A 14,020-nucleotide genomic window follows, 5' to 3' on the forward strand; every position below is an offset into this window, starting at 1 on the left:
AATGAGGTCTAGGAGAGGTGCAGCCAGGCTCCACCCCTTCTGGTCGCACAGTTGAATTGCCTTCACTTGTGCTCCCAGGACTGACTGGGTCCTTGCCTCAGGTGATCAATCAGAGGTTCAGGCCATGATTCAACACTTGCCATACAAGCCTGTCCATCAGGATCACCAGGTTCTTTCTATAGGGCTGCCACCTAGACATTTGCTCCCCACCTTCTGTTGATGCGTGGAGTTATATTCTGTAACAGCCGTAAGACCTTGACATTGTTGAACTTAGAAGGTTTATCTCTAGCCATTTCTCTGGCCCTTTTGGAGGTTTATATAAATGGCATCCCTGCCCTTTAATGTGTCAGTTGCTTTTTGTTACCTCCCTCCTCTTATTTGATGTCACCCACAGTCTTGCTGAATGTGCATTCTGTCCCATTCTCCAGGTCTCTGATGGAGATCACAAGCCCTATCAGCCTTTCCTGAATATCACCCGTAACTGCCAGTTACGTGTTGAATCATTAACCACCGACTTTGGGCCAAACAGTCCAGCCAGTTTTTTCATTCACCTTGTTTTAGTCCATCCCTCTGCTTTTGAGAACTCATTGTTTCTGCCAGGTTGGTAATTTGGAAGCGCCTTATAATTTTGGGGCTTGGATGAGGAAAGGGGTTTAAAAAAAAGAAAAAAACAAACAAACCAAAAAAACCCTAACCCTCAAACTGGTTCCTGCCCATCAAGTGTGGAATTTAAAAACAGCTGCAACTGGAGATACATCGTGGGTGAACTTGACTGAAATTTCTGAAAGACATCTTTCCTGAAAATCCATGGTTTTGTGGGTTTTTGTTGTTGTTGTTGTTGTTGTTTGTTTTGTTTTGTTTTTCTTTTTTGAGGAAGAAAACTGAAAAATGCACTGTTGCCTGTGATACGTTTCCAGGAGAGCTGCAGGGACTGAAACTGTCACAGCTTACCTGAGTTTCTACAAAGGAGTGTAGACCACCTTGTAACATCTTTCATAGTTGTTTCTTTGGTGCAATGGTACAAAATCCTGTGAGTGATTGCATTTTGTGTAGTGGATAAGGCAGTGAAAGCATTTAGATAGACTGAGGTCTGAAACAACATGAGGAACATGGGCACAGAGAGTTCTCCAGGGTCTTCTTTCTGATTCAGTCTTCTGCTTTAGCTCTGTAGAGGACCAAAGAACCCCGTGTCTGCAAGCTTAGTGTTTGAGAGTTGTGATCTGCTCTGATCTCAGTGGGTTTTTGTTTGTTCTGAAACTCTGTAAGTGTTAATGTTAGCTTCTTCTTATGAGTTGCTTGATCAGGACACTTTTTGTTCGTAACACATAGTGCTGTCCCATGTTTTAGCCCAGGGAGTACATCTTCCTACACTACTTTAGCAATAATTATTTGAGCCAGCTATCATACAGTAAAACTGATACTGAAACAATTCAGTACTTGTTGGTGAAGGGAAATACAAACTATAGATTACGTCTTATTTTTGATTGACTAAATCCAATTCTGGCAAATAACAAAATTGCAAATTAAATGAAGGCACTTTTCGATGTGAAGCTTCGTACTTCTGCCTTCTTTAACAGTCTTGCTGTTTAGAGAGCAATGTTAGTTTTCTTTCCTGTTTCAGCTCTGAAAGTGGCTTTGGTTTGTTCAGTCAGTTTGGTCTGCTATTGCAGCTGATGAGTTGCATGGAGGTGTCATACATGGTGTCATTTAAAAGTGAAATTGTTGCTCGTGAAGGAAACATGTAGGATCAAGTAGGTCTACTTCATTCATGCAAATTGAACTTGTTTACATCCAGTAGATTTCTTTCCACCCAAGTTTGAGGATGTTCTTGCTTCACAAGAGAAGGGGCCATGGAGCATCTCCATAGTGGCAGCAGAGTGCTTTGCTGAGGTGATCCTTGGAGTGAATCAGGGGCTGCTCTTCTGCCTTTGTACCAATCTCTTCCCTTCTCTTAGTTTTTTGGATTCTGTTGTTTTAAGTAGCTGGAGATGTTCAGATCTCAGGATAAAATGTTAAGAGGACAATTAAAGCTTTTATACTCCTGAAACTTAATTCACTTAGCTTCCCATGGTTGTAGGATTTTGAAAGAGTACTGAGATACTGTTATGTTTCAGTTTTAATTAAAAGTGGAGAAAGTGGTATTGGTGCACACAAAGTGTGTTGCTTTACTCAGCTGATGGGAGCTCTATTTCTCTAGAAATACAGCTTTATAATAATAATACAGGCCTAATTGCATTTGTAGATAGAAATGATGGATATTTCTTTAGGTCTGATTGGTCTTGGATATTGGCATTATGGACTTAGTGCTATGATGCATACATTTACTGCTCTCACTTTAGCTATAGATAGCTATAGGATAAGGCCTAATTTACTAACTTAGGAATTATTTGATGGTTTTTGTTTCACATTGGGAGCTTCTTAGCATGAGAATTACTAGCTACAATATATTGTAGTGCAGTCACATTGGTCAGTAGTTTTCAAGACATTTTAACTTCTTGGTAATAATAGAAAAGGTAAAATATATTACTGTCTACGTTATCCTACATCTCTTCCTGATGGTGGCCCTGAGTATTCATGGAACAGCCACTTTCTTTTGAGCTCTGGCTTCCTTGAGCAGTAAAATTCAGACAAGGCTTTTAGTTCTACTCCTGAAAAAGTAAGGCCATATCTGTAATTGGTTTGGTTCATCATAATGACTGTAAACAGGGGGTCACAACAAGCGTTAAGATCTTGATATATTCCACAGGCAAACTTGTTTTCTCTTTTTTTTTTTTTTCTTTTTGTTTTGTAGGTCAGATTTTGATCACAGGAAATTGGTAGTTCTTGTTCTGTACTGCTTGACGTAAAGAAGGTGCAGGGAGAACTTCCTTTTCTCAAATTATTCATTTCTACAATCTGATGTTAATTTGCTTTTGTTTCAGCTTCTCAGGTTACTACCTGTAATGTTGTAGTAGATGACATATACCACATGTTGGGCTCTCAATTCCAGTGTGCCAGGTTTCCTTATAGGAACTGACAAAAACTGAATGATTTTGTTGTGATTTATTTTGTTTGTAATCCTAGACAGATAAGCAGAGTTGGGAGGGGCTGTGATTTACTTGTGGTTAAGACTGGAAAGCAAAATTGTTAAAAACTTTGGCCATTTCTCCTGTTACCACCCAGAGTATATCATAGCTGAACGAATGGGAGCTAAAATGAGAATAAAAGTTGAGTTTTGGTGATCTATCTCAAGTCATTAATGAATTTACATGGAACTTTTGAGCTGTGGCTTATGAAGAAATGTTTCACTACTTAATGCCAGTGAATATAGAGTGGAGAGCTAGTTTATGTGTAGTGGCACCAGTAGGTTTGCCAATGGATATTGGTTGGAGTCCTTTGGTACACAGTGAAATATCAGTCCCAAGTTAGAAATGACCCTTCTGCAGATGCTTTGAGGATGAGTGAACTTCTATAAGCATTTTTTTCTATGCTGGTGATGTATAAATTCTCTTGTTTCCTGGTTCTCAACTAACTGCTGTAAACAATGCAACCAGCAGTATGTGAACTGTGATCCACTTTGTGACTAGTAGTGGAATCATCTTGAAATGTGTTCTTTGAACTTCAGAATTAATCTGCTCTGTTTGCAGAATAGCTTGTCAGCAGTTCAGAGGCTATGCAAATTGCAAACCAGTTGTTTGCAGAACATGTTTCTCTGGCTGTTGAAACAATGCTAAATATTGATGAAATATTTTTCTTGGAGTTCCATCAGCTTAGAAACTGATTTTTTTTAAGAGATAGCTTAGCCAGATCTTTCTGGCAACCACAATATAAGAAGCCCTGTGAGAATTGTAGCTGTTGGGCAATGTATTTTTTTTGTGCTGTTGTCACAACTTCTGTAACAGAGCAAAAATAGTATGTTGAGTAGACACAGATTACCTACTGCATGGCCTTTTAAAATTAGGACTGATGACACGGGGTATTTGTTAGCCAACTTGTGGATCAGACATGAGATTTCTTTTACCATCTCTACAAAAATGAAAAAAATAAGAGTGATCTGTCTTTGAGAGACATACAGAACCAGGGCTCCGACAGGCTGCTGAATGCAGCATGAACCTTCTCATGTGGTTGACAGGAAATAAGAAAGGTGCAAAAGAAATGTTCACTCTGTTGGCACTGCCTGGAAAGGTGAGCCACTTATCTTCTGGGAAGGAGGAGAAGAGGAGCGATAGATTAAAAAAGGGTCCTGTGGTGTCAGAATCCATCACTTGGATCACACTGAAGAGACTGCAAACTCTGTGTTAATCTACTGTGACTTCTAGTTTAGCACATCAGATACTTTTCATTTTATTTACGTGATACTTTCCTGTACGTTGTTACCACTTATGTTTGTAAAGAAGTTAAAAAAAATAAACGCCTTTTTGTAAAAACCATTATTTTTTTTTCTGTTGGATGACTTCCTTGCCTGCAGTTGTGTTGGCTGCAGAAATTCCTATGTGAGGAAGTCCAGCCTGTTGGCAAAAACCAGTGTGAAAGTGGTTGAAGTGCTGTTCAGAGGGCCCTTTCTGGTGAGATAGAACCAAGGGCTTCTCAGTTTTGAAGTGATTTTGTTGCTCTTGAACTATTTGTGGCTTGTACAGTGATGGTTACAGTTGCAGTATACTTCGTGCAGACAAAGGTTTATGTACTGGAATGAGAGTATGAGTCATTGTTTCAAAAGATTTGATGAGAAAGGCAGCTGACAACTATTCTTGAGCTGAGTTTCTGAGAGAGGATGCAGTGTGGTCAGGTTGATATGCCCTCTGTTCTGAGAAGTTTTAATTTGCTTTCGTCTACACCAAACTGTGTAGATGAGAATGTGGGAATTACATAGCTATCTTTATCTCCATGCCAGCTACCTAGATGACAGTTTTTAGTTCTCTGTAATTAGAAACAGCACATAGCATCCAAAGAAAGAGGAGAACAGGGTCAAGACTCGATTAGTGCAGAATTTAAGGAAACCCCTCTTTCTGTGCAGCAAAAACAGACCCGTATTGACCATGGGATGGTTTCAACTTGCCCTTGGCATGATATGTCCTTATACTTCAGCATGCTTAAAGTCTGCTTATGTAGCAGCAGCTTACATTTTTATGAGTTAAAGCACTTTGCATTCTACGTAGGTATTACATGGATTTGGTTTTAGTACCTGTCCAGCCTTGCACACGTAATAACATTGGGTATTTAAATGTTTCTTGGGATAATGCCCATTGCCACAGGCTGTGCTTACTGATCTGCAGCCACTTTTGCCACTCCTAGCAAACCTCTGACCTGTTACTGGCATGATATGGGTAGTGCAGAACAGAAGTAAGCTACCTTAGCATCTCAAGGAACCTCTCTTTCTTATCTCTGACAACGTACAGGTGCAGGCAGCATGTAAGTACTCCAGAGTTCCTTCTCCTCACCCATGCTCCTGTTCAGTCCAGCTGTTGTGCTGAGGGATTGATCTACTGGGTGGTGGCAGTGCTGGAAGGCGTGGGCTGGAAAGGCATTGGCTCACAGCATTTGCTGTGCTTAGTTCTCAGAGGTTTGAGTATTTTTTTACTTAATGAATACTAATTGGTCTTAATGATAGTTCAACAGTTGTGTCCTACTTCTCATGCTGGTATATTTTAATTCTTATTATTGATTCTCAGCTAGTATTATGTACATCAGATGTCTTAGACTTGAAAGCACTGGCTTAAGCCTTCTGGTTGGAATAAGATGTGAATGATGGTTTCCATTACAGCTCTTAAAATGGATTGTTTTTTTAAGTACAAAATAGAGCAGATGTGATGAAAGTTATTGTAGCTAATAAGCTACTACTTGACCATCTCGGAGAACAGATTTTGCTGAAGTCTTATGTTACTTTCGAGAACAAATATCTTTTTTAAAATAAAAGCTGTTTTCTAATATAATTTTTTTTGTCTTTCCCTTTATAGCTAAACCAGGTGGACGGGTGAAGTGTCAGTATATTTCTGCTGTGGACAAGGTGATCTTTGTGGACGATTATGCAGTAGGATGTAGAAAAGATCTCAATGGCATCTTATTGTTAGACACAGCTCTGCAGACACCTGTTTCAAAACAAGATGATGTGGTTCAGCTTGAATTGCCTGTTACAGAGGTAAGGTACAGGAAAAAGTAGTGTATGTAAATAACTGTCAGAAATACTGAAACCAGATGTTTGTCCTCTAGTTTCTAGTGTGACGTTAACTGCATGTAATGAAAAAGTTTCTTAGTTACTAGCCTTTATGTAGCACTAACTTACTGTAATTACTTGTATCTCAAACAAATGATAGCTTCCTTTATCAGGAGCACATTATTTTGGAATGTCAGTGACAAGAAGTAAGGATATGATTCCAGAGCTTTGTCTGCTTATGAGTGGGATCTTTGGAAGTTGATGCTGCTGGGCATCCTTGTTTTGTTATTTTGTTTTGCTTTATACCTAAGGCTTTCAGTGGAAAAAGAGAGACAATATAACCAAGCACTTATTATCACTTTAAGGGGTAAAAATGTGTACCTTTTTGCTTGGAATCTAATGCTCAGGGTTTTATTCAGCCAGCATAACATCTCTTAAATGAGATAGCAGGTACATTTGTGTTTTCCTATTTTACCTTTGTAGCAGTAGGGCAGATCAATATGATGGGAGGATCGGCACAATAAAAAGGTGCTATAAAGGAAGGGAAGAAGACTGCTTACCTGGATCAGAAGATTCCAGATTCAAAGGAGAAAGCTCCACCAGAGAGGAATCTCTGGAATGAGGTCCTTCTCCAGTGGCAATCAGCTCTTAAATGAGGTCTAGGAGAGGGTGCAGCCAGGCTCCACCCCTCCTGGTCACACAGCTGAATTGCCTTCACCTATGCTCCCAGGGCTGACCAGGTCCTTTCCCCAGGTGATCAGTCAGTGGTTCAGGCCGTGACTCAACAGTTCCCATACACCCTGCTATGAGATACACTCTTGGTGAAGACAATAGTTTTCACCTGTGTGTGGTGACCGTGAAGTAATATGTAAGGGAGATAAATCTGCACAGCAGTTTCAATTACAAGCGAGATTAATGATTTGTTTGGGAAGAACATAGAGCATCTGCCAATGCTAGTATTTAGGGCAGTGCATACATTAAAAAAACAAGAAGAAGAAGACTGGACTGCTGAATCCAGATTCCAGAGCTTTAAAGCACTTTGAGAAAAGTGGACTTCCCAGGTTACAGAGGAAATAAATTTGCTCTAAATTATACAAAAACTTATCCTGAACAATGATTTCAGATAACTGTGTGAATGTAGGTTGTGTGGTTTACTGGTGGTTTTTTGAACTGCTTGTCTTAAGCAGGAGTAATAGCAATAAACTGTCACTTCACAGACATCTTTACAGAGAGGTTTTCAGGTTTCTGGTTTTCTGGGCTTTCTGACCCTGCTGTCAGTTTTAGATCATTTGTGGGTAGCTATGAAGTTCTTGAGGTGTGTGGCTGACCAGGAGGGCTGACAGGGTAGCATTTCCAGGCCAATGACAATTTTGCTGTCATTGGTTTGTATTCTCAGATGGTTTAATACAAGTACAAACTGTAAGATCATGTCAGTTTTTTTAGCTAAATATTCCACTGGATCCAAAGACAGTCATTGGGATTAGACTGGAGGAGTTGAGGGCCAGATCAGTGAGATGGAAGGAATATCGTTAGCAATATTCAGATCTTCTTTTTAGCTTTAAACAGGAGTTACCCAGACTTCAGAAGGTTTTAGCAGATACTGAAACAGACATCATAGAAGTGTATCAGTTCAGTTCTTTCATGAAAGGAAGATAAGGAATTTTTATTCAAAACTTTTTTATTAGTCTCTAAAATTTCTCTGCAAATCTTTGCTCTTAAGTACTTTTTTTTTTGTATGGTTAGTCTGCCAGCAGTGTGTGTACATTTCTAATAGGCAGCACTGACACACTGTTCTAGTGCCTTTATGCTGGATTTGCTTCCTCCTACAGCTCTACAAAATTACGAACAATGTGTCTGTTGATCTTATATTGTCTGTGAGAGACTTTTGAAATGTGAGTTGTGCATAATACTTTATGGAAACCTGAGCAACAAATACAGCCTTAGCTAAGGGACTGATTTGGCTTATTCTTGTCTCCCCTGAGCTCCCCAAGCATGTAACCAGGTGGCCATTTGACCGTTCTGTAATTCCTGGCTGTTTAAAGTCAAGGCGGGCAGTTGCCCTTTGAAAGTATTTCCTTTTGTTTGTAACTTGAAATATTTAATGGAACATTGTTCAGATGTAGCCTACTTAAGAACAAGTATGGAATGCTCTGTGCTTGGTGCACGAGGTATGCCTTTGATTCTTACCTGTGATATGATGTGCAAACTAGAAACAGGTGGGAATGGAAGAAAAAAATTGTATAAATGGATGTTTAGAATGTTCTTTTTCTGGGTGCTTTATTTCTGAGTTGAAAATTTCTCTAGGCAATAGATGTCATCTGTTTTGCTTGGCTTTAATATGTCATATGTTAACTGTATGACTGACTCGTTTAATGTTTGTTAATATTGTACCTGAGGAAACTTGTAATAATTACTAACATTGCCGCAGAGATTTTTCCATTGGTTGGACTGCAGAATAAAATTTGGAACTACTTGCTCAACTCCATGTCTTCTGTAGGAGTTGTGCTGATACAGTGTAAGATAAACTGGGTACGCCAGTATGCGTTTCCCAGAATGATGAAACAGTTGCAATTCCTTTCTGTAGCTATTCAGCATGGATGCTAACTGTCTTCTTGCGCATCTGCATTTTAGGCTCAGCAGCTGTTATCTGCTTGCATAGAAAAAGTAGATGTTTCTAGCACAGAGGGATATGACTTATTCATCACACAACTGAAGGATGGTTTAAAAAATACCTCACATGAAACAGCAGCAAATCATAAAGTTGCAAAGGTAAGAATTTGTTTCTGTATTGTCTAACATGAATTCTTAACTTTAATTTGCTTAGCTACTGTTATTGAAGCATGCAAAATGCTTAACTTAGTGTGATGGTTTTCATTTGCAGAGGACAAAATCTATTATGTGTTCCTTAGTTCCTCAGGGTGAAGTTTGATTTGTTAAGCAAGAAACTAACAAGGCACTGAAATTAAAAATTTGAAGATATTATATTTCCTTGCATTGTGTTTGTATTGTTTTTGTGTCCATTCCTGTATTACTGCTTAAATTGATTGAAATCAAGAAAGATTGCAACAGATGCATTTTCTTTTGCTTCTGAAATCTTTGTGAGCTATTTGTTGTTCAGCAGTCAGAATCTTAAAATATATTTACCTAGGCACTTTTTCTCTCCATTTAGTGGGCAACGGTTACGTTCCACCTTCCTCATCATGTTTTGAAGTCTGTCGCCAGTGCCATTGTAAATGAACTCAAGAAGATAAATCAAAATATTGCTGCCTTACCTGTAGCATCCTCTGTGATGGATAGGTTATCTTACCTCTTACCCAGCGCGCGACCAGAACTTGGTGTGGGACCTGGTCGGTCTGTGGACAGGTACATTAAGATAAAATCAGTGATGAATTTGACCCTTTACTTGGATTAGAATAAAATCCTTAATAATCTTAATTTCTTTGCTGAAGGAAAAAACATGGAATTAATCCTGTTCTGTACCTTGTTGCTATTACACATACAGCTATTAAATTGTTTCAGGTACAGTGTACTGTACCTATTGGTAAACTTAGAGAAACATCTATGGTTGCCAAAAGAGAGTTCTATTTGCCATGCTGCTTTAGTTCTAGTTGGATGAAGTTGCTTTGCTTTCAGAGAGATACCGGTTGCAGCCCTAAATTTAGTTCTGTAGGTGGTATTGTAACATGTTAGTATGTGTTCACCCACGTTTTACTTTTCGTGATGTTTGATTATTGCTGTGTCTGCACAGTCGAGTGCTCATGACTGATTATTTGAGTTATCAGCTCTACTCAATCTAGTATTTAGTGTAAATTTTACTGAGACAGCAATGTTAAGATGTTCAGAAACCACGTAGCTTTAAGAGCTTATGTAAGCTGCTTTTGAACACAGTGAACAAATTTGTCTACCAGAGTTAGAGCATTCCCACTATGCTATATCATGAAATCAATTCCTTTTCCTTCATGCAGGAAGGAGTTATGCCCATGCTTTGTCTTTTAGAGGATAAAGTTTAGGAAGTTGTTACCTTTGAGTATGAATGCTACTTCTGAACTCTCTAGTCTGCTGCTATGTGTTTGGGATCAGAGAAAATTTACCTCATAGACTGTTGCTTCATCTCTTTCTGATCTTAGTGATGATGTGTAAGTAAGTGAGTAACCTATTGTTTTAACCTTCATAAGCCGACTCCTTAAAATGTTGGCGAATCTTCAAAGTTATAGATGAGTGCCTTCTTGAAAGTTTCTATATGAATAGTATTTTGAAACTATGTTAACATTTCTTTCAGTGATTGAATCTCATACTTCCACTCCTCAAACCTTCACATTTGACTGTAACTTGCCACATTGTATTTTTGAAAATGGTAACGTATGAAGTTAAGGCAGCCCTTACAGCGTGTTGCAGGAATAGTTTACTTCCTTCGTGGGAAATGTTTAATATGTCCATTCTCTCTAAAGACAGCAAAAACTTCTGATGCTGGGGGGAAGAAGCAGCAAGATGTGAGGCACTTTTCCATTGAGCAGCAGTAATTCTTCCAGCTGTGTGCACCTTTCTGTGCAGGGTGGTGAAATGTGGCATGATACTGGAATACGTTTGTTGAGGAAAAAGAAATGATGATAGTTGTGCTGTATTTCAAACTAGAGAATTAATTACTGAAATTAAACAAGGAAAGTGGCAAAAAGAGATGTGTATTTTCCTTGTAGGTGTTGCGTTTACGGAGGATTTCAGATTTTGTGGTTTAGTAGTTTATAATTTTCAAATATTATAGCATGCAGTGAGTAACGTGTCAAGGGGTTCACACCATATTCTCAGTCAAGCTTAAAATATCCCTCTGGGATATTTTTAAACATGAGTATTCATATGTGTTCAGTTAGTTAACACCAAAATTTCTGCAGTAGTTGTAAAAGAAACCCCTTCAACAGTTCTGTTAGTCTAGGTTCTCAACCCTAAATGCAGAGGAGCTCTGGATGCTTTGCTGCAGTTAGACCAAATAGGCTACATGGGAGCTTACTTAGTTGTTTGCTTTTAAGGCCTGTATGTTGTTGTGCACTGCTTATGTTCTTTTGCTGACACACTTTAGGTCTTCAAGTGTCAGAACTTTGTAATGTTTCTGTGACCTTCATCAATAATGTTAAATATAAGTTACAGGTAACAATCTGTTATTTCTAGCAGTATCTAAATTATTGAAAAATATGTCATAATGAGTTTAATTTTAGTTTGTAGGGGGCTTTTTTTGTAGGTGATTCTAGTTTTGGATAATGTAGAATTTTTGCCCGTCTAGGTCTTTGATGTATAGTGAAGCTAACAGGAGAGAGACATTCACTTCATGGCCTCATGTGGGTTATAGGTGGGCACAACCAGATCCTATGGCTCAAGCTGGATTCTACCACCAGGTAAAAGGTTTTGTTGTTTTTAGTATTTGTCTCCTAGGTGAGGGTTTGGAAAAATGCCTTTTGTTTTTTTACTTTTAATCAATTCCTGTAACAATGCAGAAAGCATAATGGAAAAAAAAAAAAAAAAAAAAAATCATTCAACTTTTTTTGTTTTTTTTTTTTTTTTTTTTTTAATTCCTTTCTTTTTTCCATACCTTGAGGTTGCTTCTTTTTTGTAAGATCACTAAAAACATTGTTCTAAACTAAGCATGATTCTAAGGTAATTATAAATATCAAGTAAATCTCTCAAGTAGAAACAAGTAACTTGGCAGTTAAAGAGTTAGCATCTCTTTTCCTCCTCACTAGATTATTGTGTAAATATCATTAGTTTTTACAATACAAGTATATACAAGTAAAGCAAAAAAAAAAAAAAACAACCAACTTGACATCAGAGTTTTTTTAATTACTCCTTCCTAGTGTGATTTAAAGAAACTGTAGAGTAACACACAGCAGTCCTAGATCACATTACTAAATTGTTGAGTAGTAAGTAGATACAACCTCAACGTTCTAGTGCACTACTCTTTCCTATTTCAATTTTTCATTCTTTGGAATCATTTTTACTATAAAATAATTGTTTATGGAATGGATTTACATAGTGATGGCTAGGCAGTATGTGTCAGGATTTGACATAAGGATTTTACAAGCATGCAGCTAAATTCAGCTGAGATTCTGACTTTTTTTTTTTTTTTAAAACTTTGTGAGCTTTTTCCATAGAAATAAAAGTCTTAGCAGTAATGCTGTTCACTTGAGTTCTATTTCTGTGTGATTTTTATCCAGTAGTTTGTACAGGCATTGATTCTAGATCTCTTCTATAGAAACGTGGTGTATCATGATTGGTTTTTCTAATGTGAAATATTGCCCCTTTAAAGTATGTAGTTTGGGGCTTTTAATGCATTTGATGTGGTGCTTTCCTATGCCACTAGAAGGAGAGTTACTTAATCACCTAATTAGTGTTTCATGTTGTATAGCTACATGAATTTCAGTTGTTTCTTTTTATATTTATAGCCTGCTTCATCAGGAGATGACAGAGCCATGTGCTTTACCTGTAGTGTATGTTTGGTATGCTGGGAGCCTACAGATGAACCTTGGTAAGTTTAATGGTATTTTGAATAGACTTATGTCTGTGCTGAAGAGATCAGAAATCTTCAGAGGCTAAAATCCATGTACCTTGATAGGATTTCTGGTGTGTTTAGGAATAATTACTGATGAGAATGGATTTCCAGAATGATTCCATGGGACAAATCACAGAATAATTCCTTGTACTTTGTCAAATTTCTGTGTAATAGTAAAACCAAGAAATGTAGTTGGTTTTATTTCTTAAATCTGGTTTTGCTGGGTTTTTTTAGTTATTTTCTGACAAAGATGATGGCCAACATTTCTTTGTAGGGTTCTGAACTCAGTCTTCTGTATGATTGTGGTATGAACATAAGTTCTTGAACTGAGGAGGCTGTGTAGTATGTATTTGCCTTTTATGTCAAATTCAAGAGCCATTACTAATTTTGTGAGTCAATCAAAATTGTACATAGTGACAGAAATGCAGAACCGTATTTTGGTTTTCAAAGGGTCTTTAGGATAATTATTGTCTTGGCTGTTAATTTATGATCATTATTTGAACAAAACGAATTTCTGGCTTGCCTTTTCTTTTTAGCCTTACCTTTCACAGTTCCTCATCTCTTTTTCCTCATTCGTTTCCAGACATTTTGCAGTAGTGTAATTGCTCTTTGCCATTTCTCTGCTTCTGTCAAGTTTAGATGTTTACTGTTTTTTTATGCTTCTAAGTCAGTGTGTCATTCAATTTCAGTTTCTTTGTGGATTTAAAACTAAAGATAGGACACTGTTACTTCTTACTAAAGCTATAATAATCTAGCAATAACTCACGCTAATCTAAAGTATGCCTTTTTCCTTCGTGATATCATAATGGGCTACTGCCTGTAGAATTTTTTTTTTAAATAAAATGGATGGATTTTTTTTAAATGATGGACAGCTTCCTCAGTTTGAATTTGACTATCCATCAAATGATCAAAGACTTTAATCAAGTCTACTATAGAGAAATTGTAGGGAAAGCTGTTTTAGTAACTTCTGAATGATCTTGTATAGCCAACTGCAGAAGCGTTCAGTTTCAGAAATGGTTCACTTTCAGCTTCACTTCATGATGTGAGTTTGTGTAAGATGTGTGTATTTTTGATGTGAGAAATCATTTTTGATATGTCTGTTTTTAATGTGAAAAGGTCTGAACATGAGAGACATTCCCCAAACTGCCCGTTTGTCAAGGGTGAGCACACTCAGAATGTACCTCTTTCAGTCACACTGGCAACAAGTCCAGCACAATTTCCCTGCACAGATGGCACTGACAGAATAGCCTGCTTTGGATCTGGAAGTTGCCCTCATTTTCTAGCTGCCGCGACAAAGCGAGGAAAGATCTGCATATGGGATGTTTCCAAACTTATGAAGGTATACAATATAAAGA

General features: G+C 37.8%; 1 protein-coding gene across 6 annotated transcripts in view; it reads left to right on the top strand.

Moving 5' to 3' along the window:
- Positions 1–14,020, top strand: part of BIRC6 (baculoviral IAP repeat containing 6) — a 169,817-nt gene that overhangs the window by 8,975 nt on the left and 146,822 nt on the right. For all 6 annotated transcript variants that reach the window (XM_042812417.1, XM_042812440.1, XM_042812432.1 and 3 more), the window contains exons 2-7: positions 5,934–6,115; positions 8,762–8,899; positions 9,300–9,493; positions 11,403–11,514; positions 12,559–12,641; positions 13,782–14,004. In XM_042812417.1, coding sequence (XP_042668351.1) covers positions 5,934–6,115; positions 8,762–8,899; positions 9,300–9,493; positions 11,403–11,514; positions 12,559–12,641; positions 13,782–14,004 — 932 coding nt within the window. The remainder of the gene's footprint in view (positions 1–5,933; positions 6,116–8,761; positions 8,900–9,299; positions 9,494–11,402; positions 11,515–12,558; positions 12,642–13,781; positions 14,005–14,020) is intronic.

Source organism: Centrocercus urophasianus, unplaced genomic scaffold (assembly GCF_019232065.1).
Source record: "Centrocercus urophasianus isolate 14NV4802_14NV808 unplaced genomic scaffold, USGS_Curo_1.0 seq_10, whole genome shotgun sequence".
NCBI lineage: Eukaryota > Metazoa > Chordata > Aves > Galliformes > Phasianidae > Centrocercus > Centrocercus urophasianus.